Source organism: Geotrypetes seraphini, chromosome 16 (assembly GCF_902459505.1).
Source record: "Geotrypetes seraphini chromosome 16, aGeoSer1.1, whole genome shotgun sequence".
In the NCBI taxonomy this organism is placed as follows: Eukaryota; Metazoa; Chordata; class Amphibia; order Gymnophiona; family Dermophiidae; genus Geotrypetes; species Geotrypetes seraphini.
Window position 1 is genome coordinate 38,440,980 of NC_047099.1, and position 24,598 is coordinate 38,465,577.

At 43.8% G+C, this 24,598-nt stretch overlaps 1 protein-coding gene across 2 annotated transcripts in view; it reads right to left on the minus strand.

The window, feature by feature from the left end:
• The window catches only part of BNIPL (BCL2 interacting protein like), a 29,435-nt gene that overhangs the window by 2,932 nt on the left and 1,905 nt on the right, over positions 1–24,598 (minus strand). Inside the window, exons 1-8 of one of the 2 annotated variants that reach the window (XM_033923067.1) lie at positions 15,450–15,577; positions 13,048–13,155; positions 11,342–11,403; positions 9,599–9,817; positions 5,684–5,866; positions 4,545–4,647; positions 2,164–2,295; positions 99–185 (exon numbers count right to left, since the gene is read on the minus strand). In XM_033923067.1, the coding sequence (XP_033778958.1) occupies positions 99–185; positions 2,164–2,295; positions 4,545–4,647; positions 5,684–5,866; positions 9,599–9,817; positions 11,342–11,403; positions 13,048–13,088 (827 nt within the window). In that variant the 5' untranslated portion in view covers positions 13,089–13,155; positions 15,450–15,577. Of the gene's footprint in view, positions 1–98; positions 186–2,163; positions 2,296–4,544; positions 4,648–5,683; positions 5,867–9,598; positions 9,818–11,341; positions 11,404–13,047; positions 13,156–15,449; positions 15,578–24,598 lie in introns of those variants that run through there. The other variant, XM_033923066.1, reaches the window with a different exon arrangement.

Here is a 24,598-nt window from a genome sequence, read left to right on the forward strand (position 1 = left end):
CACCTTTATTTTTCAATAAAGTAGTTTCTTAAACATCTTTTGCACATGCTTCTCCAGGCCTAAAATCTAGTCAAACTGAAGAAAGGAAGGAATTTTACCTGATAAAAGGGCGAATGATAGCCATCAAGGCTCTCATGTACCAGGTAGGATGAACGATTATCAAGGCCTTCAGATTCTTCTTCAGCCTGGAAGCAAGAAAGAGTAAATGCTGGAGGAGGACGAGGCTTTGTTGATCTGACAGGATTTCATGATTCTATTATGGAATCAGGGACTCTTCCACTTTTTTTTTTTCCAGTGGTAGCCCAGCAGATCCCATTGTCCCTCCTTAAGTTGGTGCATGCATAGATTTCCACTGTCTCTCAGTGGTTGACTTAGGGCAGCAGAACCCTTGGGTTCCTCAAGAAGTCAGATTGTAGAATCTGTTTGTAAATTAACATAAATTGACGGTTCCTCTGTATATCTATAATAATAAAATGCTAAGCGCGCATGCACACTCTTACCGCATGCTTCCCTGATCCCTGATCTGTCGGGCTGTGGCGGTAGGAGTGCGCATGCGCGCCAGACATGCCTCCCTGCTCTCCACCTTGCACCTTGCAGAAATGGCCCCACACTCGCGGCTCGGCTTCAGGCTCTCTTAATCCCTTGCCACCCCCCCCCCCCACACACACACACACACACACACACCCTTTCCCTTCCCGCGATCTGACCGGCTCACTTAGTCCCTTCCCGCCACCCCCCCCCTTCCTTTCCTGCAATTCGACCGGCTCACTTCGTCCCTTCCCGTCCCTCCCCTTCCCTTCCCGCGGTCCCGACTCCAAACCTGCTGACTCCTGCAGCACTCTACACACGCTGCTTCGAGGCCTTCTACTACCCTGATTTATTCTGGCACGTCCCTGATGACATCATCAGAGACATGGCAGAGCAAATCAGGGCAGTAGAAGTCCCCGAAGCAGCGTGTGTAAAGTGCTGCAGAAGCTGCTGGAGTCGCAGGTTTGTCGGGACCGCGGGAAGGGAAGGGGGGGCGGTAAGGGACTAAAGGAGCCGGCCAGACCGCGGGAAGGGAAAGGGGGGTAGGGGAAACGCTGCTGCTGCACAGGGAAGTAGTGTGGGGGGAGGGGGAGGGAATGCTGCTGTGGCTGCTGCACAGGGAAGTGGGGGGGGGAGATAAATTCTGCTGCATAGGAGGCAGGGAGAGAGACAGACAGATAGAAAGAAAGAAAGAAAGACAGACAGTGGGAGGAAGGGAGACAGAAAGAAAAGAAGAAAGACACAGGGGCAGGGAGAGACACAGAAAGACAGACAGACAAAGGGGGCCAGGGAGAGAGACAGCAGGAGGGAGAGAGAGAGACAGAAATAAAGAAAGACAGACAGACATATATTCTAGCACCCGTTAATGTAACAGGCTAAAATACTAGTTAAAAAATATTTTAGGGGTTCCTCCATAGTAAAACATTTGGGAATCACCGACTTAGGGGGAAAAATTCTTATACCCATGAGTGAAAATTGCACTCTTTTTGAAAACATAGACAAATTATTCAGGGGTCCAATTCAGACTGAAATAAATGTGGGGAACTTCCCTCAGAAGGAACCCAAGAACTACAAAGTCAAAAACTGGATAGCCATTGGGCATGCACAGAATGATTATAGAGAAGGAAAAACTCTAAAATAAAATATACACTTTTTCCATGCCTCCCACTGCCATTAGGCCTGAGAAATGGTGTGCATAAAACCTGCCATTTTCCCCTTGGGTGAGTTCAGAACCTTATAGGAGTAGACGTTCAGAACAATTTAACCAGATATTTATATTGAAAAGTTAAATAATAAGAACCAATGACGACTGGACGGGTAAAACTTAAAGCAATGTTTGCGAGGTTCGAGGAACTGAATTGAATGGATGTATAACTGCAGTTGGTTGAATGAATGGTGATACATGCTGAATACTAGTTAAGTATACTCATATCCCTGAACTAAAAGATAAGCCAATTAGTTGATCAGAACGGCAGAGGAATGACACCGACTCTTTCAAGATAAGTACCACTTTACAGCGTTATAAACCGCCTAGGAATTGGTATAGAAATTTTAAAAAATAAATTATTATTACGCACTTAAAATGTATTTTTGCTTTCATGTGTTGGGAGGGAGCAGGTCTTAGGAGATCCTTACCGCCTATCAATGGTTTGATAACACTGTTTAATCCACCTGATGCTGGGGACTTTGCTTCGTGGTGTTGCCCCGTTTAGATAAACCAACATGTAGCTCTCCGCCACCATTAGCTCCAGCGTTCCAATGATATATCTGAAAGGGGAAGGGAGATGTGAAGATGACATTTGCAGGAAGGCGCATTCAGGTTCTGGATTTGGTAAGAACATTTTATGCATATAAAGAACATACACTACGTTGACTTTACACACACTAATTCCTGAACTAGAGACTATCTGAGAATAAGGCAAAACTTTACAAAGTAATTTAAAAAGGAAACTAGATTAGTTTGGGGTTTTTTCCCCCCCACGTTCAGCTGCTCCTCTTTGCCGTCCAGAAAGGCACAATTTTCACATGACGTGCATGATCTTATCTGTAACGGAGACCTTGGCTGTGTGATCATTGGGAATTTACTGAGCATTACCCAGGTTCACCGAGGGGAAAAAATGATTTGTGAATATCAAAGAGGGAAAAGTCTCTGAAAAGCTGGAGAACAAAAGAGCAGGGAATGCCGCTGAATGATAGACACACATACGTACCCAACTGTAACAGTTCTAAACAAGCAAAAGAACAGTGACAACCCAGAAAAGGATAAAAGGACCTCAGAATTCTATCTATCTTATTTTATTTATTTATTTAAACATTTCTTACTCTCTACATCCTATATTTCTGTGCGAGTTACACAATTACATTCACAATTAAAATCTCAACATTAAAAACAAGACTTATAATACAATACAAAAAATACATAGACATCAAATCAGCTTCCTTATAGAGTTGCAGTGCAAAAAAACAAATCAGTCTGAGAAATAGCACACAAAGAATTCAGTTTTTAACATTTTCCTAAATGTTGATACTTTCTTTACTGCAAGTGGTAAAGTATTCCACAAAACCGCGCCTTGGACTGCTATCATGGAATGACGATAACTCCCTAAATCTCATCTCGACATCTCATCCATGAAGCATCCATTATTGTAAATGGACTTTGGTTCTTACATATACAACACGTAGCTCCTACCCTTCCAAGTGGAAGAATTTCAGCCATCAGTCAAAGTCAACGGTTGCAACTGTGATTTCACCAATAAAGGAAGAGGAAATGACACGCTACCACTTCCTGTGGCCAAGTCCACATTGTCCAAAGTAATTCCAGAGTAAAAATACTATTGGTATGGAGAAACCTAATATTCTTCCTCCCTTGTTAAGAATAAAAAGCAATAGAAAAAAAAAATCATTGGACCTGAAGAGTCACAAACGTCTGGATAGTAGTCAGTTATTAACGAGCTGCCATTCTGATTAGTATCAGGAGCAATCCCTTAGATAAACATAAAAGACGTCTCTTTTTAATTATGACAAGTACAGCTATACAACTGATTACACGAAACTGGAACAATTGGGATCGCCTCAACTTTACATTTTGGTGGGCAAGTTTATGTCTAATATATAAATATGAGAAAATGAATGCTGCCATATTAGGGAATAATGAAAATTTTAAATTAATTTGGGGCCAATCTCTATAGTTATGGTTTTGTCATAAGATCATATGCACATCCGGGGGGGGGGGGGGGGGGAGGGATGGGAGGTAAATAAGGTTGGAAAATGGTTGGAAAAGTTTTGATGGGTGAGGGGAGGGTATTAATAAGTATGAATGTTTGAGAATTTTAAGTAATGTCTATATTGTAAAATGATTAATTTACTCTGTATTTCACTAATGTTATGGTAAGGGTGGGTGGGAAGGGGTTAAATTTTATGTATTACTGTTAAATGTGAAAGAAATTCAAGTGATGTACTTAATTTCAATTGTCAACTTATTGATACACTTGTTGTAAGATATAAAAAGGAATAAAGATTACAAAGGAGCAATCATTTAAAAAAGTTTCTCCCATGCACTTTTGGAGTAAAGCCGCATAGGTTTTCCCCACATTCAGCTTTTTTAAAATTGCCGGACCCATCGAACCAGGTGTGATATCGATGTCCACTCCTATAAGTCCTTACATATATTTTACAAGAGTCTCTGCTTTGGTCAGAGCCTTTGCAACATACAGGATAATTCTCTATGTCCCAGCCTAAATGTCTTAATTCTTCTTTTCATGTCCATTCTGAACCGGAGCTCCACCACATCTACGGTAATCACTGGTTTAAATTGTCGAGTATAGCAAGCCTGAGATGGATCTGGGTTCAGTTCCCCCGTCCACTGGGTGGCTCAGGGTAGAAAGCAAACATGGCTGCCAACAGCCAAAGAGCCTCATGATCCTGGAGAAAGTGTCAGCCCTGGGGTCAGTATGAGCGAAAGATGAAAGACAGCATCAAGTCCACAAAGCAAGTGGAGAAGGGGTTTTTCCACTTACCTAAAAAGATTGTCCATGATGTACTGATAGTTTGGGGTATTGCTTTCTGGCAAATAGCAAGACGTAAGCAGGACAACCACATTTAGACCATCACCGTAGTAACCTGAAAACAGCAGAAACGGTAAATAAAATTTCAGACATACAAAATTCCTGTAGGGAGAATGAGAAGAAATGATCCTCGGAAAAAAAGAAGAAAAGTGAAGGATTCCTGCGGAGCCGAAGTGGGGCTTGAACAAAATAAAAAAATCATTTATGAGATAAGTGTCTTTCCAATCTATCAAAATTAGTCTATTAAAAAAAAGTTATTGTTAAAAACAGATTAGTGATATAATTAACAGCATATGATTTGGTGGACACTGAGGGACTCAAAAGTGCAATGAATATATATATATATATATATAAACCTGGTGATTGGATGACTAGCGACGTATTTGTTTTCACCATAGGGATATTTTGAATATGTACTCCTGGATTTATATTGTTCACGTACGGATACTTTGGGCCCCTTGTGGAAACTGCGACGCAGCCCAATCGATTCCAATTGGGCTTGTGTTGCATTTCACTACCAAGGCTTTGTGAAAGGGGCCCTTTGTGCCCACGACGACTCTGACAGGTCATCCCCTGGCGCCTTTCATCCAATGAGGAGCCTAACACCTGTAAAAACTATACTACCTCGTTAATCTTAGCATCCAGAAGGACTCCTCGGCTTCAGAAAAGCAATAAAAACATACCTCTTCGCCTAAACCCCCTACCCTTGACCGGTAGACTACAAAGAGAGGTATACTGGCACCAGAACTAGTATGTGTCACATAAGGAAACTTGTATCCTACACTGTCACTTTCTGTGTGTCTAATTAGGTATAGCTTGTACTGGAAACCTTGCATCGTAAGGACAACCATAGCAAATTGTAACCAATAAACTATATTATCATTAGCCCCTAGCAAGTATCAAGTTAGGATGAAAACTTGTATCGTAAACTTGTACAGAAATTTTGTATATTAAACCTGTAACCCGTTCGGATCTCTTTGGGGACAACGGGCCAGAAAATAAATAAATAAAACCAATCTCAAATGGAAAATAAAGGCACCAAAAGAAAGAGTTATCCAAAGATTACTCTAGAAGAAACCTTTCCACTTTACCTCCATGAGAGATCACTCTCTTATAAGGCTCAATGATGGTCATGTCCACCTTGTGCTCCCCATCTCCCGTCAGGAATATCCTCCACTTTCTGCCGCTCTGGTCTTCCATGTCTGCCACGAGGCCCTCACCGAATTTATCCTCCGCGGCACCGTCGTCCAGCCCTTTTGCTCTCGGCAGGTCATCTGGTAAGCAGGGCATCATTTTTTTTTTTTTTAGCATTCATTATTTACAAGCCCACAAGAAGAAAACTACCCCTCCTGCGGGAATCTTTCCTTCTCTTTTGTGTATCTTTGCATTCAATAATTGATGGGGCTACAAGACGCTCTTTGGATCCTCCACAATAGCAGCCCCTGCTTGAATGAAAAGAACCAACACACAAAAGATGCTCAGACATTTGTACTTCTCTTAATCAGAGTAAATGGACCTTGTGCTAATTCAAAAAAATAGCTATGTTGGATGGGGGATGGAGGGAAGACTCTCCTTATGACATTACGCATTTATTTTAAAAGCTCTGGTCGTAATTTACACATGTACATATTGGCATTTAAATGTATATCCTGAATAAACTCGGAAAAGCCAGATTTACACGTGTAAATACTGGCGTTTAAAATGTTTATTCTGAATAGACGAAGGCCAGGATTTGTACTGTAAATCTGCAGTTTGTGCAAGTGAGACTAGGGCAAAAGGAAAATCTATAGGTCTGTTCCCCGTGTCAGGAGGAGAAGGCAGGTTGATAATTCAAGAGCTCAAGATCAGGATTTACAGCAGTCCACGAGTATGTCTTAAATCGCTTATTTTGGGCACTACTCTATAGCAGGAGTGTCAAAGTCCCTCCTCACGGGCCGCAATCCAGTCGCGTTTTCAGGATTTCCCCAATGAATATGCATGAGATCTATTAGCATACAATGAAAGCAGTGCATGCAAACAGATCTCATGTGTATTCATTGGGGAAATCCTGAACACCCAACTGGATTGCGGCCCTTCAGGAGGGACTTTGACACCCCTGCTCTATAGGAAAGTTTAAAGGGAGTTTCCTTCTTAATCCCCTCTCAAAATTGACAGTGCTGAAAGATTGTTGACTATGGGTTGACTATGTGCCTTAAAACCTTTACACTCAACTCTACAAATAAATAGATAATAAATGCTTTGATTAATATGTAAATCCAATGCTTCATGCCAAATGTAGCAGAATGCAAGAATGGCCGGTCAACTGAGGAGATTCTGAAAATGCATTTTCACTGCTGTTCAGTACCAAGAGGGCTGGACAGCTCCTGTGATGGACTGAGGGACAGTTGCCCGTCTCGAAATTAACAGCGCTTTGCAAAAATTTGGAAACACATTTGTAATTAAACTGCCCTGACTGCATTCTGTTGCTATAAGAAAATCTTCCCCTTGCCCTCTCCCCCATTAAAATCTTCCCCTTGTCCCCCCACTGTTGCACCATTTTATGACCTTCGGGCAGAGCAGGTGTACTTATATCTGGCTCCTGACTGACATTCAGCACAATCAGTTCAGCTTTCAGGACATCATTCTGTTCAGAAATATGTGCACGGACCGTAGCTTATGAAAGATCAGACAATGCTGGAGGCACCTGAAAATATGACCCATGACTTTACTTTCAAAACATATTTTGAATGCAATTTAAAAAAAAAGTAATAAATATAATTGTGATGAAGAAGAATTAAAAGGACACATAATTTAGAGTTCAAAATATGAGCTTTACAGAGAAATCTCCAACTGCAATATTGAAAGTTTCTGGAGAGGAGAGGGCTCTTCTATAAACCGCATATAAATCAGAGCTGCATTTTGATTACAAATTTTAATTGTGATTAATTGTACAATTAAATGTATTTTATTTATTTCATACTGCAGCTCCTTGTGACTCTGGGCAAGTCACTTAACCCTCTACTGCCCCAGGATCTACAGCCTCCAGGATGCCCGAGGGGCAGGGGCACTGGTAGCGGAACCTTCTCCCTTTCAACCCATAGCGTTTTCTGGTTGAAGGTCTTCTGGCTGCCATAAGAGTGTGCTCCACGTCTTGTGGTAGGTTCATCCTTTCATCATCCATGCGGTCAGGGCTAAGGAACGCAGGTCGTGGTGGAGGGTAAGGTTCCCGCGTTGTGTAATGAGAACTGCACTGATCGGGAGCGGGGAGAGGTGGGTGAACCGCTATCCCTTGCCGGAACGGGAACCATGGTTGCAGGAACCCGAACAGGGCAATCATGATCACCGTTGCTCTGTCCTGAAGAATCTTCTGCAGGACTTAGGGTGTTCCAACTCACAGACAGACCAGTGCTCCTGGCTGCGTTTCCCACTGTGCCTGGAGGCAGAGAAAGAGGAGTGATAATGCCTCTTGAGTGGGCTTCTGCTGCTGTACTGCAGTCTTGGAAGTGGCTCTTCCCTCCCGGGAGGGACAGCAACCACTAGCACAGCCTTGACAAACACTGATCAAGTAGGGTGTTATAAATATCGACAAACACTGATCAAGTAGGGTGTTATAGATATTGATTAAGTAGGTCTTCCAGCACTCCTTCTAGACTGAATGTGGAATAGGCAAGTATGAATTCTCACATGCAAGTACGATTTGTCACTGTTGACCAGTTGGTTTCTCACTGTTCATTGATTGTCATTGACCAATTTCACTGTTCTGTGAGTTAAGTAGGTCTTCCAGCAATCCTGTCTAGTCTGAATGTGGAATAGGCAAGTATGAATTCTCATATGCAAGTACGAATTGTCACTATTGACCAGTTATGAATTGTCACCGTTGACCAGTTGGTTTTCTCACTGTTCATTGATTGTCATTGACCAGTTTTCGCTATTCTGTGAGTTAAGTAGGTCTTCCAGCACTCCTGTCTAGACTGAATGTGGAATAGGCAAGTATGAATTCTCACATGCAAGTACGAATGGTCACTGTTGACCATTTGGTTTCTCACTGTTCATTGATTGTCATTGACCAGTTCATTGTTCTGTGAGTATTATTGCTCAGTTAACACAGCACTTTATCTAAAACCTTGTTTCTACAACTTTACCTGCTTTGCCTGATTACCCTGCCCGGCTCGGCCTCCACAGCCAGGCGAGGGATGCACAAAGTGCTAAGGCGCAGGTCCAGTCGGTACATCCCTCGGCTAGGGAGTCACCCATATGTGGCTGACTTATCCTGCTTGTCCTAGGAGAAAGTGTAGTTACTTACCTGTAACGTAGGTTCTCCGTGGACAGCAGGATAGTCAGCCACACAACCCACCCGCCTCCCCATACGGCCGACCCGGCCACAGCTAGGAACATCCTGGGGATTAGGGGGAAGCAGGTGGAAATGGGTAGGGCTCGGGCATGCCCAGTGGGGCCCGGGCACTGCACGTGCTCAGAGAAATTAAAAAAAAAATCTCTCTGAGCTATTGGAGAGCTTATCCGCAAATTGGGAGGTGTTGGGACAACACCCATATGTGGCTGACTATCCTGCTGTCCACGGAGAACCTACGTTACAGGTAAGTAACTACACTTTTCCCATTTTTTGTTCTGACTTAGGGGTCCTTTTACTAAGCCACTCTAGTGCGTCTTAGCGCTTTCTAAATGCTAATGCGTGCTGATGCGTCCATTATATCCTATGGACGCATTGCCAAGTGTTAGCAATTGGTGCGCCTTAATAAAAGGACCCCTTAGAGTGTCATAGTCAACGATTTATATTGTAGTTTATCGGGTTTCTGTGATCTGCTCCGTTTTTGCTGCTGTTTGTATGTGGATCCCTGGTTGTACGTTTAACGTCTGCTCACGGTTTTTTGCCATTTTTTTTTTCTTACCTCCCACTCCAATCATGACTGAATTTTGAAGGAAAAAAAACCAAAACCCCAACAACAAAAAGAACTCTGTTTATAGAAATAAAAAAAAAGAGAGAGACACATTGCAAAAGGTTTAATTACCTTCCCACTCAAACTCGTGACCGTTTTCGGAGATTTCACTGTCTGTTGGGGTGTCTAGTTCATCCACGTCTAGGTTGAAGTCCTCGTCCGGCGTGTGATCGTGACCCTCCCCCGAGGCCACAGACCCTTTTCTGTGCTCTAAGGTCAAGCTGAGGGTTGGCGCCAGGAGGCGTTTCTTCATGTGCCGATTGCCACACAGCTGAAGAGTGTTCGCAGGAACTGCAACGCAAAGGATTTTCAGTCAGGACGGCTTGAAGAGGAGTGGAAGAGTGACCTAGAGCGGGATTCAAATCCTGTTTCTCTCACTAACGCTCTCACTGACTGTCAACAAGGGGAATGCTGCATCTGCCCTATGTGGGAAGACGAGAGCAACTAGGAATGTTTTTAGGACTTATTGTACATCGTCTGAGTCGAGGACCAACCAACTAGAGCTGAATTTGCAAAGTGCCTTGAACTCAGATTTGAAAAGAACATAAGAAGAGCCTTACTGGCTCAGCCCAATGGTCCATCAAGCCCGGTAGCCCGTTCTCACAATGGCCAATCCGGGTCACTAGTACCTGGCCAAAGCCCAAAGTAGCAACAAAAAATTATCGATAGAATGCCAAAGATATCAAGATTCCATGTAGAATCTCAAAGGACAGCAAGATTTCAGAACCCTAAAGAGTAACAATATTCCATGCTACTGATCCTGGGCAAGTAGAGGCTTCCCCCATGTCTTAATAACAGACTATGGACTTTTCCTCCAGGAAGCTATGCTATCCGCTTTTACCACAACCTCTGGCAGCTATTTAAGCCAAATCCATTATCTTGTTTCTCCTGTATAGAGAGTGACTTTGGTATTCAGTTATCTACGCTCATATTTCTTCAGTTATTCCCTTGTGCACTTTGGAAAAGTCCAGTAGTGATCATTGGTCAAAATTTACCATGAGCTGCCACCCTAACAGTAAACTGTTCTCTTTGAATCAAATGGAATGAACTTTTCAGTAACAAAGTAAATGACGGCAGAAAAAGACCACATGGCCCATCTAGCCAGCTTTAAATGAGATACGTTGTCACTGACTAAGCCCATACCTACCCCTACTCACATCCTACCCTGGCTCAGATCTCCCAGCCAATTTCTACCGCTATCCAGAGCATGCCCCGCTCTCATTATCCCCCACCAGTCTTTTCCTACTATGCTCTATGTCAATGCTGAGTATGTTTCAATTAAACCGCTTGGACCAGTAAAATGAACGAGCGGTATAACAAGATTAATAAACCATAATAATAAACCATCACAGTTCTGGTTGTCCCTCCCTTGCTGGTGGTTATTTCAGTTATCTACAATGTTTCTCCTATTTCCACTACAATTCATCGTGTTCATCCAAGCCTTTTACTGGGGTAGAGATATGATAACCAGTATCTTTCATTACCTTCTCTCTTCTAGTGAGAATCCAATGGATATATTCTCTTTAATTGTCCCATCCCCCCTGATAATTATTACATCTTTTTCCTAGCTGCCCTAGTCTTTCCTGCTTTGATAATTTTATTCTGGTGATTACGAAACTTGCATTTTTCTCTCTTATAATCCTTTGTAAGATCTGTGAAACCACAAGGTTGCACTCTATCCCAGGTGCAGCCTCACTGGTTGCCCTTTTCAAAGCCTAAAGCAGATAGACTCAGAAAACTTATTTGACTGCCATGAACTGGTGCATCACCTGCCATATATATCAATTGTCACACCATTTCCTGATCCATTCCTACCTGGCCTGCCATCCCCACTGGAGTCTTCAAGGTCCTCCTCCAGGGCCTCTTCTGGAATGGGCCTGAAAAATAGATCAGTGTCAACTCAACTAGTGTGAAAAGATCAGGGACAGTTCAAGGGACTGTGGTGCCCCCCCTCCCCACCTCTGAAATTTACTCTCTCTCCTCCCTCCCTCCCCCCCCCCGAGATCCGCTATCTCCCCCCTCTCTCAAGTCTCTCCCTCCTACTAGACCAGTTAAGGGTGCCAAAATCTCAGTCCAGAGTCTATCTGTCTAGAACAATATGGTCTCCAAAGCACAGGCCCCAAAGTTCTCCATTGCGGCCCTCAAACAGTTGGCTGAAATGCATTGAACAATTGCATATCAGGCTGTGAGTTGGGATTCGGAACTGCGTATTTTGTTTGCTTCATCATTTCATATATGCATTTCTGAAAATTATTGAAGACTTCCCTTCTTGTAAGATTCTTAGGAAAGTAAGGAAGATGATATTTCTTTTGTATTTCACTGGGGTGTACAGTTTCTTGATGATGTAAACCGCATCGATCTGGAAGATATTGCAGTCTAGAAATGTATTTTAATGTAATGTAAATGCGTCAATTTCAATCTTACTCACTTGATATAGTAACTGCAAGCAATCGCAAGTGTGTTACTTGGGGAAGGGGTAAAACACGGACCTCACGGATCTAAACCCGCACGTCCTTAAAAATCTGAGGTCCGTGCCGCTTGTAGTTATGTTTCTGTCTCTGACAGACCTCGGTGACATTTTAGCGCTGACGGATCCTAATACTTTTCCCTCCCTATGCTGAGACGGATCCATCAGCGCTAAATTGTCACCGAGGTCTGTCAGAGACAGAAACATAACTACAAGCGGCACGGACCTCAGATTTTAAAGGACGTGCGGGTTTAGATCCGCGAGGTCCGTGTTTTACCCCTTCCCTGTTACTCAGGTGTCTCATTTGTGGAATTTGCTACTGTTGACAATCCAAAATAAAGTGGGTTTTTAGAATCGATATTAGTGTTGATTTTTAATGTTTAATACCCAGTCTGAACAAGTAGCGTCAAGGCGGTTTACAAAATCAGTAGTATGTGTACGCTTGAAATCTTTTGGCGGCTCTTCAAACTTTCTCGTTTACATGAAAAAAGGTTGGAGACCGCTGCTCTGAAGGTAGACCAGACTGGGATTTTGATGCCATTTGTCACCGGCTGCGTAGGGTGAACCGGCCCTGGCAAAGAGGCAGTCGAGCCAGGAAAAATTAAAGCAGAAAGAACGGCGCGTCACATCTCCTGGAAATGGTATAACACTGGGATCAAGACCCTGACGGACTTGTGTCTGATGCTGAACCCTAATTCAAGAAAATCAGATAGAGCGGTAAAGGAGAACAACCCTAAAGCAGCATTGATAGAAGTCCTCTACTATGTGTGGAGACGGAGAAGGTCTCCTGCAGGGGCGAATATTCTGCTCATGGCGGTCAGTGGTTTTTAAGCTGCTTATAGGACCCCAAGACCTGCCCCCAGGTCCGCCCCTCCCACCCCTAGCCTCCCTCCCTCACTGCCTGCTCTTGTGTGAGAATGGACAGAGTAATGGATGGAGGGGGGCAGAACGGCGCAGACCCTAAATCTCTTGTTCAGAGGGTTGGCCCCCTTTGCAGCTCTGCTACTGTATACAAGCAGGGCTTTCCCACCATGAGCTCATTTTATGTGTTTACCTTGGATATTCTTCCTCCTGCCACTCCTCTTTCAATTCCATGTCCTCAATACACAGGTGCCTGACGCCTGGCTCCGGAGAGTCCTGGGCCCTCGAACTCTTCTTACCCCTGTAATTGCAAAAGTCACGTCACACCTAGTGAAAACCAAAAAAACTCAGTGGAGTGACGATGTTCCCAAATGGACTTTATTTGAAAGTGTCAGAGTTCCAAAGGTCCACTGAAATCATCCACATAAAATAATTCCATCCACATAAAAGTAAATCATCCACATAAGAGCCTTAAAGACCTAGTCCGCTAGGGATACAGGACCCAACACAGTCTGCGTTTCGACAAAAAGTCTTCTTCAGGGGTCCTATAAAGGTGAGTACGTGGGAAACAATTGTGTGGTGAGCCGGAAGTGGGACACTGCTTGCATTTGCCACTAACCTCTCTGCAGATCAAAATGATAAGATATCACAGCATTGTCATACCTTCTACCAATCAGCTAAGGAGCCAAGGGATAGGCCTCATCTAACAAGACAAAGCCGAAATCCTAATACCCTTAGTAGCAATTTGCAATTTCCTGCTAACTCGTGAATAGAGGGGCAGGAAGTCTTAGGCTCTGGGCCTCACTTTAACATAACATAACAAAATTTCTTATATACCAGAACTACCTTGCGGTTCTGTGCGGTTAACAAACATTAAAATGCAGGTGTACATGATAGAAACACAGTTAATCAAAATATTTCCCAAATAAAACAGTCTTCATAGATTTTCTAAATGCCAGGTAAGAAGTAGGGAAAGATAAAAATACGAACTAAATTGTTTGCCTAAACTCTACAGAAAACCCAATAAATTTATGCTTATAAGGCGTTTCATTGGTATCACGCTGACCTCATATTGCATCTGTGAATTTTTCTGCTGTTATGTGTCATATTTCTGTTATGTGCAGTGCTGTTAATTGTATACATTTGTGATACTACCAGTATTTCATATAAGTCCTACTACTAGGTTTCAGTTTGCCGTTTCCAGGAAGGATTATACCAAGCTAAATTATACATTCTGGTGGAACTCGGTGTGTCACATATACAAAATGGAGAAAATATTGGCATTACAACAAGGAAATATAAAAAATATTAAGAAAATATGGGATCCATTGACAAAATATTCTAAAGATCAGATATCTTAACACATTGATAATAATAATATAGGGTTAGGGAGGGAAATATAGAAATTAATATGAGGAAAAATGAAAAACAAATAACAGGGGAAAGGGATTCAATATATATGATATGATATTGTACATACAACTATAATTATTATAAACTAAATATTATGCTATTCATTTATTGTAAGAATGAAAATTTTAATAAATAAAAATTAAAAAAAAAAAAAAAGATTTTATTTATGCTAATATTTGGGTTCTTGCCAGGTACTTGCAGAAAAACAGAATACTGGGTTTGATAGACATTCAGTCTGTCCCAGTATTTATTTATTTAACTATTTATATACCACTTGTAAGTGTTTTACATTCAGGTACTTTATCGTATTTTCCTTTCTGTCCCTGCGGGCTCAAACTCTTATCTCGTGTACCTGGGACAATGAGGGGATTAAGTGACTTGCCCAGGGTTACGAGCAGCAGCGAGGGATCTGAACCCACAACCTCAGGGTGCTAAGTCTGTAGCCCACAACCACTGTGCCACACACTCCCACTCTTACGATAATTCTTATGTTCTGTTGTTATGCCGTTGAAATTGTAAGTTTTAGGTTAAACCGTACCTGCTGTCCACTATCTTGGGTGAATCTCTTTATAAAGCTACTAAGTATATTTTACTTTATACAAACTTCAAATAGATAAGGTTTCTACAACCACACCAAACAATGTGTTTCCATCCCCCCCCATCATCTGTATCAGGTCTAAAATAGAGAATGACACGGTGACAAAATTCGTCACCGTTCCCGTCCCCGCGAATAACCGCGGGAAATAATCCCATGTCATTTTCTAGTGTCTATTTCAACCTCGGTCCTTCTACACCAGCATTCTTCAAAGCAAAGCTTGTGGGTCAGTGGTTGTGGCCATTCATACTCTGATTCTTCCCTCTCTCCTTAAAGAATGACATGAAGATGGTTTCCCGCGGTTATCCGCGGGGACGGGAACGGTGTCACCGTGTCATTCTCTAGTCTAAAAGTCATACAGTTTTGTGCTAATAACATCTCACTCATTTAAGCCTGATTAAAACCAACCCTTCCTCAAGCTGAGCGATCGTTTGCCTTTCTCCCATTCAGTGTTCATCTTCCAATTAATTATTAGTCTGTGGCACACGAGAGGCATCTCCCAGAGAGCTATAATTGCTGACATTACGTCTCATCTGCGTGGGTAGCAGAAACCACACAGGAGCTGGATTAGTAAGGGAAAAAGTTACCTGGTTTCTGAAACTGGGTCAGGCTCTGCTATAAAGTTCCCTTCCTCGCTTTCCGGTCTCGAGCACAAGGGAGAAAGCCATTGAGGTGTTCCCGCAGAGCTCAGATCAACACCCAGGTAGGATCTGAAGCCCTTACCTCATCCTCCTACCTGGGAGGCGGGGAACAGCTGTGCTTTTTAGGACACACCTAGATCTCTAGAGTTGAGCTTGGCTTAAGCATATTTACATTTCTGCTGATAACAAGTGTTGGTGGTGGGGGAACACACACATAGACCCACAGGAAAATCTTTACAATTAATCTTCTCTGTCATGCCCCTTAGGGAGGAAACGTTTGGAAATTGCTTTCTGAGGTCACATTAAGGGTTAATTATACCAGTGTCCCTATCTGTGGGCTGCTCCTCTCACACCTGCAGCAAAAATTTTTTTTTTAAAGAAAATGCAGATTGATAGAAAACAAAGTCGGGATGGTGCGGGAGAAGAGTGAAGGGGGAGGGATTATTCTTGAGAAAGCCGAGTGGCAAAACATGTTGAATGGTTCCCTTCCCGAAACAGATAAGGAGCAAGCCGACTTTGCAAAGGTGGCAAAGCTAAGTTACTTAGACCAGTGTTCTTCAACCACCGGTCCATGGACCAGTGCCGGTCCACAGAAATTTCCTGCCGGTCCACAGGGCCAGCACGTGCATCAGGCCCAAAACAGTGTTTTTCAACCGCTGGTCCACGGTGCGATCGATGCGGCGTTATCTTCGAGCCAGCTCCCTCTTCCTAACTGATTCAGTGCACAAAGCCACGGGCAGTGGCTCCTACAGGCATCCTGCGCCTGAACCGAAAGCCTTCTCTCTGACGTTGCAACGTCAGAGGGAAGGCTTCCAGATGAGGCACGGGACGTGCAAGGTGCAATTAGTACTATTATGGGGGCGGGGTCTGGGTTGGAGATTGGGTAGAGATGGGCGGGGTCTGGCCCACGACTTAGCCCAGTGTTCTTCAACCGCTGGTCCACAGAATAATTCTTTTATTTCTGCCGGTCCATAGGTGTAAAAAGGTTGAAAACACTGACTTAGACTATGTATGCTTATATTTCTTTGATTTGAACGTTTTTATAAAGCACATTATAAGCACTAAGCACTTTTCAAAAAAAGTTTACAAAAAGCAGATTTGATGATAATATATATGTCACAAAAAAGTTTATTACACAGTCGTTGAAATAATGATTGGCTGGTTGGTGGCATTTCTGATGAATCTGCGATATATAGTACTTGAAGTATAATCTTGAGGCACCTATATTGCCATGTTTATTCATGATTGATAAGGAGAGGCAGCTCGTACAGTGAAATAGTACTACTTAGGATCAAACAAACGGCTGGTGTCATCATTAGAGGTGACAGGGCCTTCTGGAGGTTCAGAGAATCCCCAGCCCAATAGCCCTGCTTTTTTTTTTGTTTTGTTTGATGCAGTTTGACTGGTTGAGCAGGCCGTGTAGTCAAGAAATCAAACTGCATCAAGCAAAAAGTATTGAAAAATATTTTTTTAAAACAGGGCTGTAGAGCTGGGGATTCACCGAATCCCCTGAAATCCCTCACTGCACGAGGACAGAAATCAGGCCTTGAGTGCTTTAACTCTACAGAGCATGAACGGACGACAGGTAGGTAAACTGCATGGTAATCTAGATTGAACCTGGATACTCCAAAAAGAAACCCTTTCTGACTGATCCTCACCTTTTCTCTGACTTACATAAGAACATAAGCAATGCCTCCGCTGGGTCAGACCCTGAGGTCCATCGTGCCCAGTAGTCCGCACACACAGCAGCCCAACAGGTCCTGGACCTGTGCAGTAATCCTCTATCTATACCCTTCTATCCCCTTTTCCAGCAGGAAATTGTCCAATCCTTTCTTGAACCCCAGTACCGTACTCTGCCCTATTATGCTCTCTGGAAGCGCATTGGCTAAGGCTCTTAACATTTGCATCTCCTCTTCCCATTGGCTAAGGCTCTTTGCACCTGCATTGTGAGGTCATAGAGCTTTATGGTTATAGAAACCTAGAAACATGATGGCAGATAAAGGCCAAATGGTCCATCCGCAGCATCCACTATCTCCTCCTCTCCCATAAGAACATAAGCAATGCCTCCACTGGGTCAGACCCGAGGTCCATCGTGCCCAGCAGTCCGCTCACGCGGCGGCCCAACGGGTCCAGGACCTGTGCAGTAATCCTCTATCTATACCCCTCTATCCCCTTTTCCAGCAGGAAATTGTCCAATCCTTTCTTGAACCCCAGTACCGTACTCTGCCCTATTAAGTCCTCTGGAAGCGCATTCCAGGTGTCCACCACACGTTGGGTAAAGAAGAACTTCCTAGCATTCGTTATGAATCTGTCCCCTTTCAACTTTTCCGAATGCCCTCTTGTTCTTTTATTTTTTCGAAAGTTTGAAGAACCTGTCCCTCTCTACTCTCTCTATGCCTTTCATGATCTTGTAAGTCTCTATCATATCCCCTCTAAGCTTCCTCTTCTCCAAACTTTAGCAATCCACTCAGCCTAGAACCTGCTTCAAGGTTTCACGCGCTGTGACTGCTTGCCGGGCTGACCTTCAGGTGGTGCCAGCGGTTCTCGTTATCAATGTCATCTCTAGGTCCTACCAGTGAGGCAACCCTGGTTTTTCATCATTACTACAATAATCGTTTTCTTCCATTTAAGGGCCGAGCAAACAAGGTTTCCTAACAGAAGCAAGAGAAAGTCAACAGTTTATATAAATAGGGGCACTCCTCGGCTGCTGTTTCTTTTTAAGCGGACCTGAAAACCTGCCCAGCGAGGGTGGTGCTGACATAAGAACATGGAAGGCTGCCTAGGGTTGGAGAGCGCCAGAAAAGAACAGCCCGTTGCTCTGGAAATGGATGCACCGACAACAAGCTGCTCTGGGGCTGTGCCACTTGTATGATTTGTGTGCCAGGACCTGGGGAAAGGCAGGCACCCTCTGTATTATCAGGATCCCTGCCTATTTGTTCCTGTCACTAAAGATTCTGGAGGGAAAACCTAGGCTTAGGTGCCAGCACTGTGGGTGCTTAAGCTCCACCAGTATTGAGCAAGTGGGGTCATTTGAGATGGGTTCAGCACCCCCCCCCCCCCCCCGATTATTCTAAAAAGTTGGCTGCTCTGAAATGAGGATCCAGCATCAGAGTCGCTCTGTGTAGGTTCTTTTCTTCACCTCTGGTCCAGCCTGTTCTGTTAGTGCTCAACTAATGCATGACTAGTTCCGAATCGCAGCACACCTTTCACTGGTAGGGAAGAGCACCGTCTAGGGCACGGGGAGTTCCTTGGAGCGGCTTACTGAGCCCCACGCAGGCATACATCGCCGCCCTTCCCTCCCTCAGCCTCTGTTCACCAACTAGGTGAGGCAGCAACGAGTCCGAACAGGCCCAGGACAAACAATTCCCCACACATTTCTCTTCCGCAGGCTCAGGCCCATAAATCCTGCCAAACTGTGCTCGCTTTGATTGCACAGAGAGCTGCTTCAGTTCTTTTCCATATGTGTGTGGGTTTTTTTTTTTTTTGGGGGGGGGTTTATCTTCAGTGCAGGGCTTAACATCTATACAGCCCTGGGCCTCACCTTGTACTGCACTCGGTTATGCTAGAAATGCAACCTTTTTCCTTAGGGCTAGCGTTTTTAGCGCGCGCTAGCCAAAAAATTACCGCCTGCTTAAAAGGAGGAATTAGCGGCTAGAGCACGCGGCATTTTAGCATGCGCTAAGGCTCTCTTAGTGGGCCCCAACAGCACTGCTCTAGGCAAATGTGGCCTTGAGAAGTGGCCTTCTGTTCAAACCAATGGATTAAAAAAAAAACCCAGGTTCAAAGCTTGCGTCTCTCACCACCTCATTTTATCTCCCGTTTCCTTGGGTATCCAATTACATCAGAAGTTCTTTGGTACAAGGCTTATTTATTTTTTTAGTTTCCGATCCCGTTGTCCTCAAAGAGCTCAGAACGGGTTACACTTTAAACATATATAATTTAAATCGTGTATGAATTAAATCCACAGCCAGCATCTAATACCCCCCAAAAAAACCAGCCTACATAGCATCCAAGCTACGCCTATATACCCTAACCGTCCCCTCCGCTCCAAAGCACAACAAAGACTCAGCATTCCCGCAGGGACATCCCTCCGAACGAGTAAGGCGTACAAAAGATCCTACAGCCATTTCCTTCCTCAGCTATGGAACCGACTACCCACACAGATCAGGTCGCTAGACTCACTAACGGCCTTCCGCAGAGCAGTAAAGACCTTCCTCTTCCGCCAGTCGGGCCATTAAAAACTGCCTCCTCAATATACTTCTCCTAGTACTCTTCGCTATGACCAGTCTGGTCTCTAGAATAAGCTCTGTTATTTGTTGTCATGACTAGTCTGTTTTCAAACGATTGTGAATGTCTACTTGTAACCCGTTCTGAGCTTCTGGGAGAACAGGACAGAAATCGAAATAAATAAATAAAAATAAAAAGAAAGAGCGAGAGAGAGAGAGAGAGAGAAGGAAAGAGAGAAAAACAGAGAGAAAGAGTAAGACAAAGAGAGAAAGAGAAAGAAAGAAAGAAAGGGAAAGGGAAAGAAAGAGAGAGAGAAATAGCATCCAAGCTACGCCTAACCTCCCCTCCACTCCAAAGCAGAACAAAGACTCAGCATTCCCGCAGGGAGATCCCTCCGAACGAGTACGGCGTACAAACGATCCTACAGCCATTTCCTTCCTCAGCTATGTAACCGATTACCCACACAGATCAGGTCGCTAGACTCACTAATGACCTTCCGCAGACCTTCCTCTTCCGCCAATCGGGCCATTAAAAACTGCCTCCTCAATATACTTCTCCTAGCACTCTTCGCGAATAAGCTCTTTTATTGTCTACTGTAACCTATTTGTTGTCATGACTAGTCTGTCTTCAAACGATTGTGAATGTCTAGTTGTAACCCGTTCTGAGCTTCTGGGAGAACGGGATAGAAATCGAAATAAATAAATAAATAAATAATTCTCATGATCAAATATTTTTTTTCCCTGGCCATTGCATCCCCCTGACCACTCGCTTGCCTGTCAATTTCCCAAGCCCGATTACACTCAACAGCTTATCAGTCCTCTCCATGTCCAAGGTGTTCGCCAACCTTTGATGACATGAGATTTCTGTAGCAGCACCGTCATTCTCATCTCACTTCCACAAACCTGAGGAACGGAGAGTAACTGTGAAAAGTGAATCAGGAAAGTTTTCATTCCGTTCTCCAAAACATCTTCTCATCTTCCCCTTGGAAATATTTTAAAAAAGGCCGGCTTCATGGTAATCAACCTGCTCTGTGTTTTCAGGACAGGCTGATCGGGTCTTGAGTTTACCTCAAATTCTGCTTTTCTTTTTAAAAAATCTTTATTGATTTTTTTAATTCAATAATAATGCATTAAATATACATATACATATTAAATAGCTTCAAAATGGCACTTGAATCAATCATCAAAATGCTTCAAGACATTTACCCCCTTCCCACCCCAATACCAGAACAAAAAAACAAATGCATTACTTCAGACAAGTAATCAAAATCATATTGAACATATTGATCAAAATCTGCTATCCCTTCCACCCTGGATGTGAAAATAAAAAAAATCAAGGGAATAATCCAGCTAATCATCGTTAACAAAATTTGTCAATGGACTCCAAGTTAATTTGAATAATTTATCATTACACAACATTTCTGAATTCATTTTCTCGTATTTGTAATATAAACATACAAAATGACCCCCGAAGGAGAAATTAAGCCGATCCCAATTTTTGGTCACCAGTTGCATGGCTATCCCAGTCATAATAGCAAATAATCTACTTTTATATTTATCCAAAGGAGGTTTCGGTGACAACAATGCACCACAAATAACAACCTCATAAGCGAGCGGAATTGAAGATTCCAAAATCAAATCTCACGTCTGATAAAAGGGATGGAAAACCTCTCATACGCTGAGAGATTGGAGAAACTGGGTCTCTTTTCCCTGGAGAAGAGGAGACTTAGAGGGGATATGATAGAGACTTACAAGATCATGAAGGGCATAGAGAGAGTAGAGAGGGACAGATTCTTCAAACTTTCAAATAATAAAAGAACAAGAGGGCATTCGGAGAAGTTGAAAGGGGACAGATTCAAAATGAATGCTAGGAAGTTCTTCTTTACCCAACGAGTGGTGGACACCTGGAATGCGCTTCCAGAGGAAGTAATAGGGCAGAGTACGGTACTGGGGTTCAAGAAAGGATTGGACAATTTCCTGCTGGAAAAGGGGATAGAGGGGTATAGATAGAGGATTACTGCACAGGTCCTGGACTTATTGGGCCGCCGTGTGAGCAGACTGCTGGGCACGATGGACCTCGGGTCTGACCCAGCGGTGGCATTGCTTATGTTCTTATGTTAAATTGATTGTCCCCATATAGATCTCCAAAAGTTGAGTATCAAAGGACAATGAAACAACAAATGATCCAGTCAAGATGACGGTGCCAGCATCTTCGAGAAATCAGAATTGCTATTCCATTCAGGCAGCAGGGCAAGAAGACTGAATGCCGCTGTCTTGAACAAAATGGAGCCTCTTGGCAGCTGTAATTAGGGGTTGCTTTTAGTTAGGCCTTTAGGCCTTCTCCTCCAGAGCTAACTCCCATCTCCACTCATTTAGCATTGCTGGGTTGCTTGCCTGGAACAGACTTTGTGAGTCAGTGGCTCACATTCCCTTTGTGGACGTTTTCACACCCAGACTAAAATCTCAGCTTTTTTGAGGTTGCCTTTATATCTTGACCTGTTCTATATACCGTGTTGCCCCGAAAATAAAGACCTATCCTGAAAATAAGCCCTAGCATGATTTTTAAAGATAATAATAATAACAGTTTATATACCGCAATACCGTTAAGTTCTATGCGATTTACAATAGATTAAGCGAGGTACAAATTGATTGAATTTAAGAGGGGGGAAGAGGAGAGTTAATAGGACCGGAAAAGCGTTGTTGAGGAGAAAGAAGATGAGTGGGTCAGTTGTCTAGATACTTTAGGAACAGTTGAGTTTTTAGACGTTTTCTGAATTCCTCATAAATAGATGCTCCTAATATAAGCCCTACCCCAAAAATAAGCCCTAGCTAAGATTGACCCCCAAAGCCTCCCCCCCCCCAGATGTCCCCAACACTCCCCGACTCCATCCCTGGCCCTAGTGCTGCCTGATTCGCCCAAAAAAATCGGACTCGTCGATTCAGCAACCCCCACCCCGGTGAGACCTGACATACCTCTGCTCCGAGGCTTCTTAGAGCAGCGGCGGCGGTGGCGCTCTGAATGGGCTGCTTCGTGGCCTTCCCTCTGCAGCAGAGCCCGATCAGAGCGCCGCCGCTGCTGCTGTTTTTGGAGGCATAGGAGCGCAGGTATGTCAATCTCACGGCGGGGAGGGTTGGTGAGGTCCTGCTGCACAGGGGGATGGGTGAGAGGGGAGGAAAGATGCTGCACGTGGGGGAGAGGGGTGAAAGGAAAGAAGAATAATTCGGGTGGAGGAGAGGAAGGAAGAGATGATTGTTGTACATGAAAAATAGACATCCCCTGAAAGTAAGCCCTAACGCATTTTTTGGACCCAAAATTAATATAAGGCACTGTCTTATTTTCAGGGAAACAGGGTAATACATGCTCCAGGGATTCTCCCTGTACGTGTCTGTACAGCACATCTTTAGCACTTTAGAAATGTTGAGAATTCATAATAATCTAACCATCATTCTGGAAAGAACCGTTTGAGCAGCATATTTCCATTTCTTCCCCCTCCCCTCTGTAATGTTTTTGTTATGTGTGTGAGGCCGAGGACTCTAGTTTCCTGTCTGGATGCTAGGGCACTTCCAAGGCCGGTGACCTCACAGTACCAGCGTTTTGCAGAACGCTCCGGCACAAAAATAGAGCAAGCGAGGCGACAACTTCCGGCGCCTGCGAGCCACTTGAAGGGCAAAACTCTCCTAGACAAGCGAGGAAATGTAAGAGGCCACATTCTTTGCCCAGCTGGGGTTCCTGCTCACAACACCTTCAACCAGCCAATGCAGAAGAAAAGATCTGACAAACGGCTCGCATTGTACAAGTTACTTTACCAAAACATACGGCACAGTTACATAGATTTGGAATTCCTCAAACCCTCATACCACCAGATCCTCCCACAACTTAAAACTATCCTTCCCCTCGCTAAAAGGCATTTCCCACACAGGAAAGCTAGGGACCTCCCGCCACTTCAAAATCACTGAGCTCTGGAACTACCTTACCTCCCCTCTTCGGAACTTGAGCTCTCTCCAAGTTTCCGCAAACATCTGAAAACCTGGCTTTTCTCAAAAAATGTAAGTCTCCCTCCAACTTAGGAATCAAGGAAACTCTTATATCTTGGCATCCCAAGTCCTCTAAATTTTCTTCACACTTCTACCTCTAACCCTCTGTTGTAGTTCCTTCCTATTTCTCCTACTGTAAACCGCGTCGAGCTCTACGAACGTGGAGATGATGCGGTATACAAACCTAAGGATTAGATTAGATTAGATTTGTACCTTATTGAATTCAGGCATGCTTGGGACAAGTTTAGAGGATACACAAGGTCAACAGGGAACCTAAGCTTTGGAGTAAGTAGGGAAACTCTTGGTAAGCTGCTAAAAACACACCCGAGTAAGATGACCTGATCTGAATTAGGTTACTAGGGCAATCTTATTACTGTGTTAACTTCAGAGTCTGAAGCAGTCCGTTTAGAACAGGGGTGTCAAAGTCCCTCCTTGAGGGCCGCAATCCAGTTGGGTTTTCAGGATTTCCCCAATGAATATGCATGAGATCTATTAGCATACAATGAAAGTAGCGCATGCACATAGATCTCATGCATATTCATTGGGGAAATCCTGAAAACCCGACTGGATTGCGGCCCTCAAGGAGGGACTTTGAGATCCCTGTTTTAGATAAATGCAAAGCTTACCATGACGTCCACCAGGTTTAACAACCATGTTAACAAAACAGTCCAAGTTCATCTTTCCATATCTCCAGGAGCTGTTCAGAGTAGACAGGCTCCAAACTTTCACAGCCTGTCTGGATTTTTTTTTTAGGTATGTAAGCGCCCAGGACTATACCCCACTTCCCATACCCCGTCTAGGAAGGTGGGGGTGGGGACCCTAAGATTCAGGACC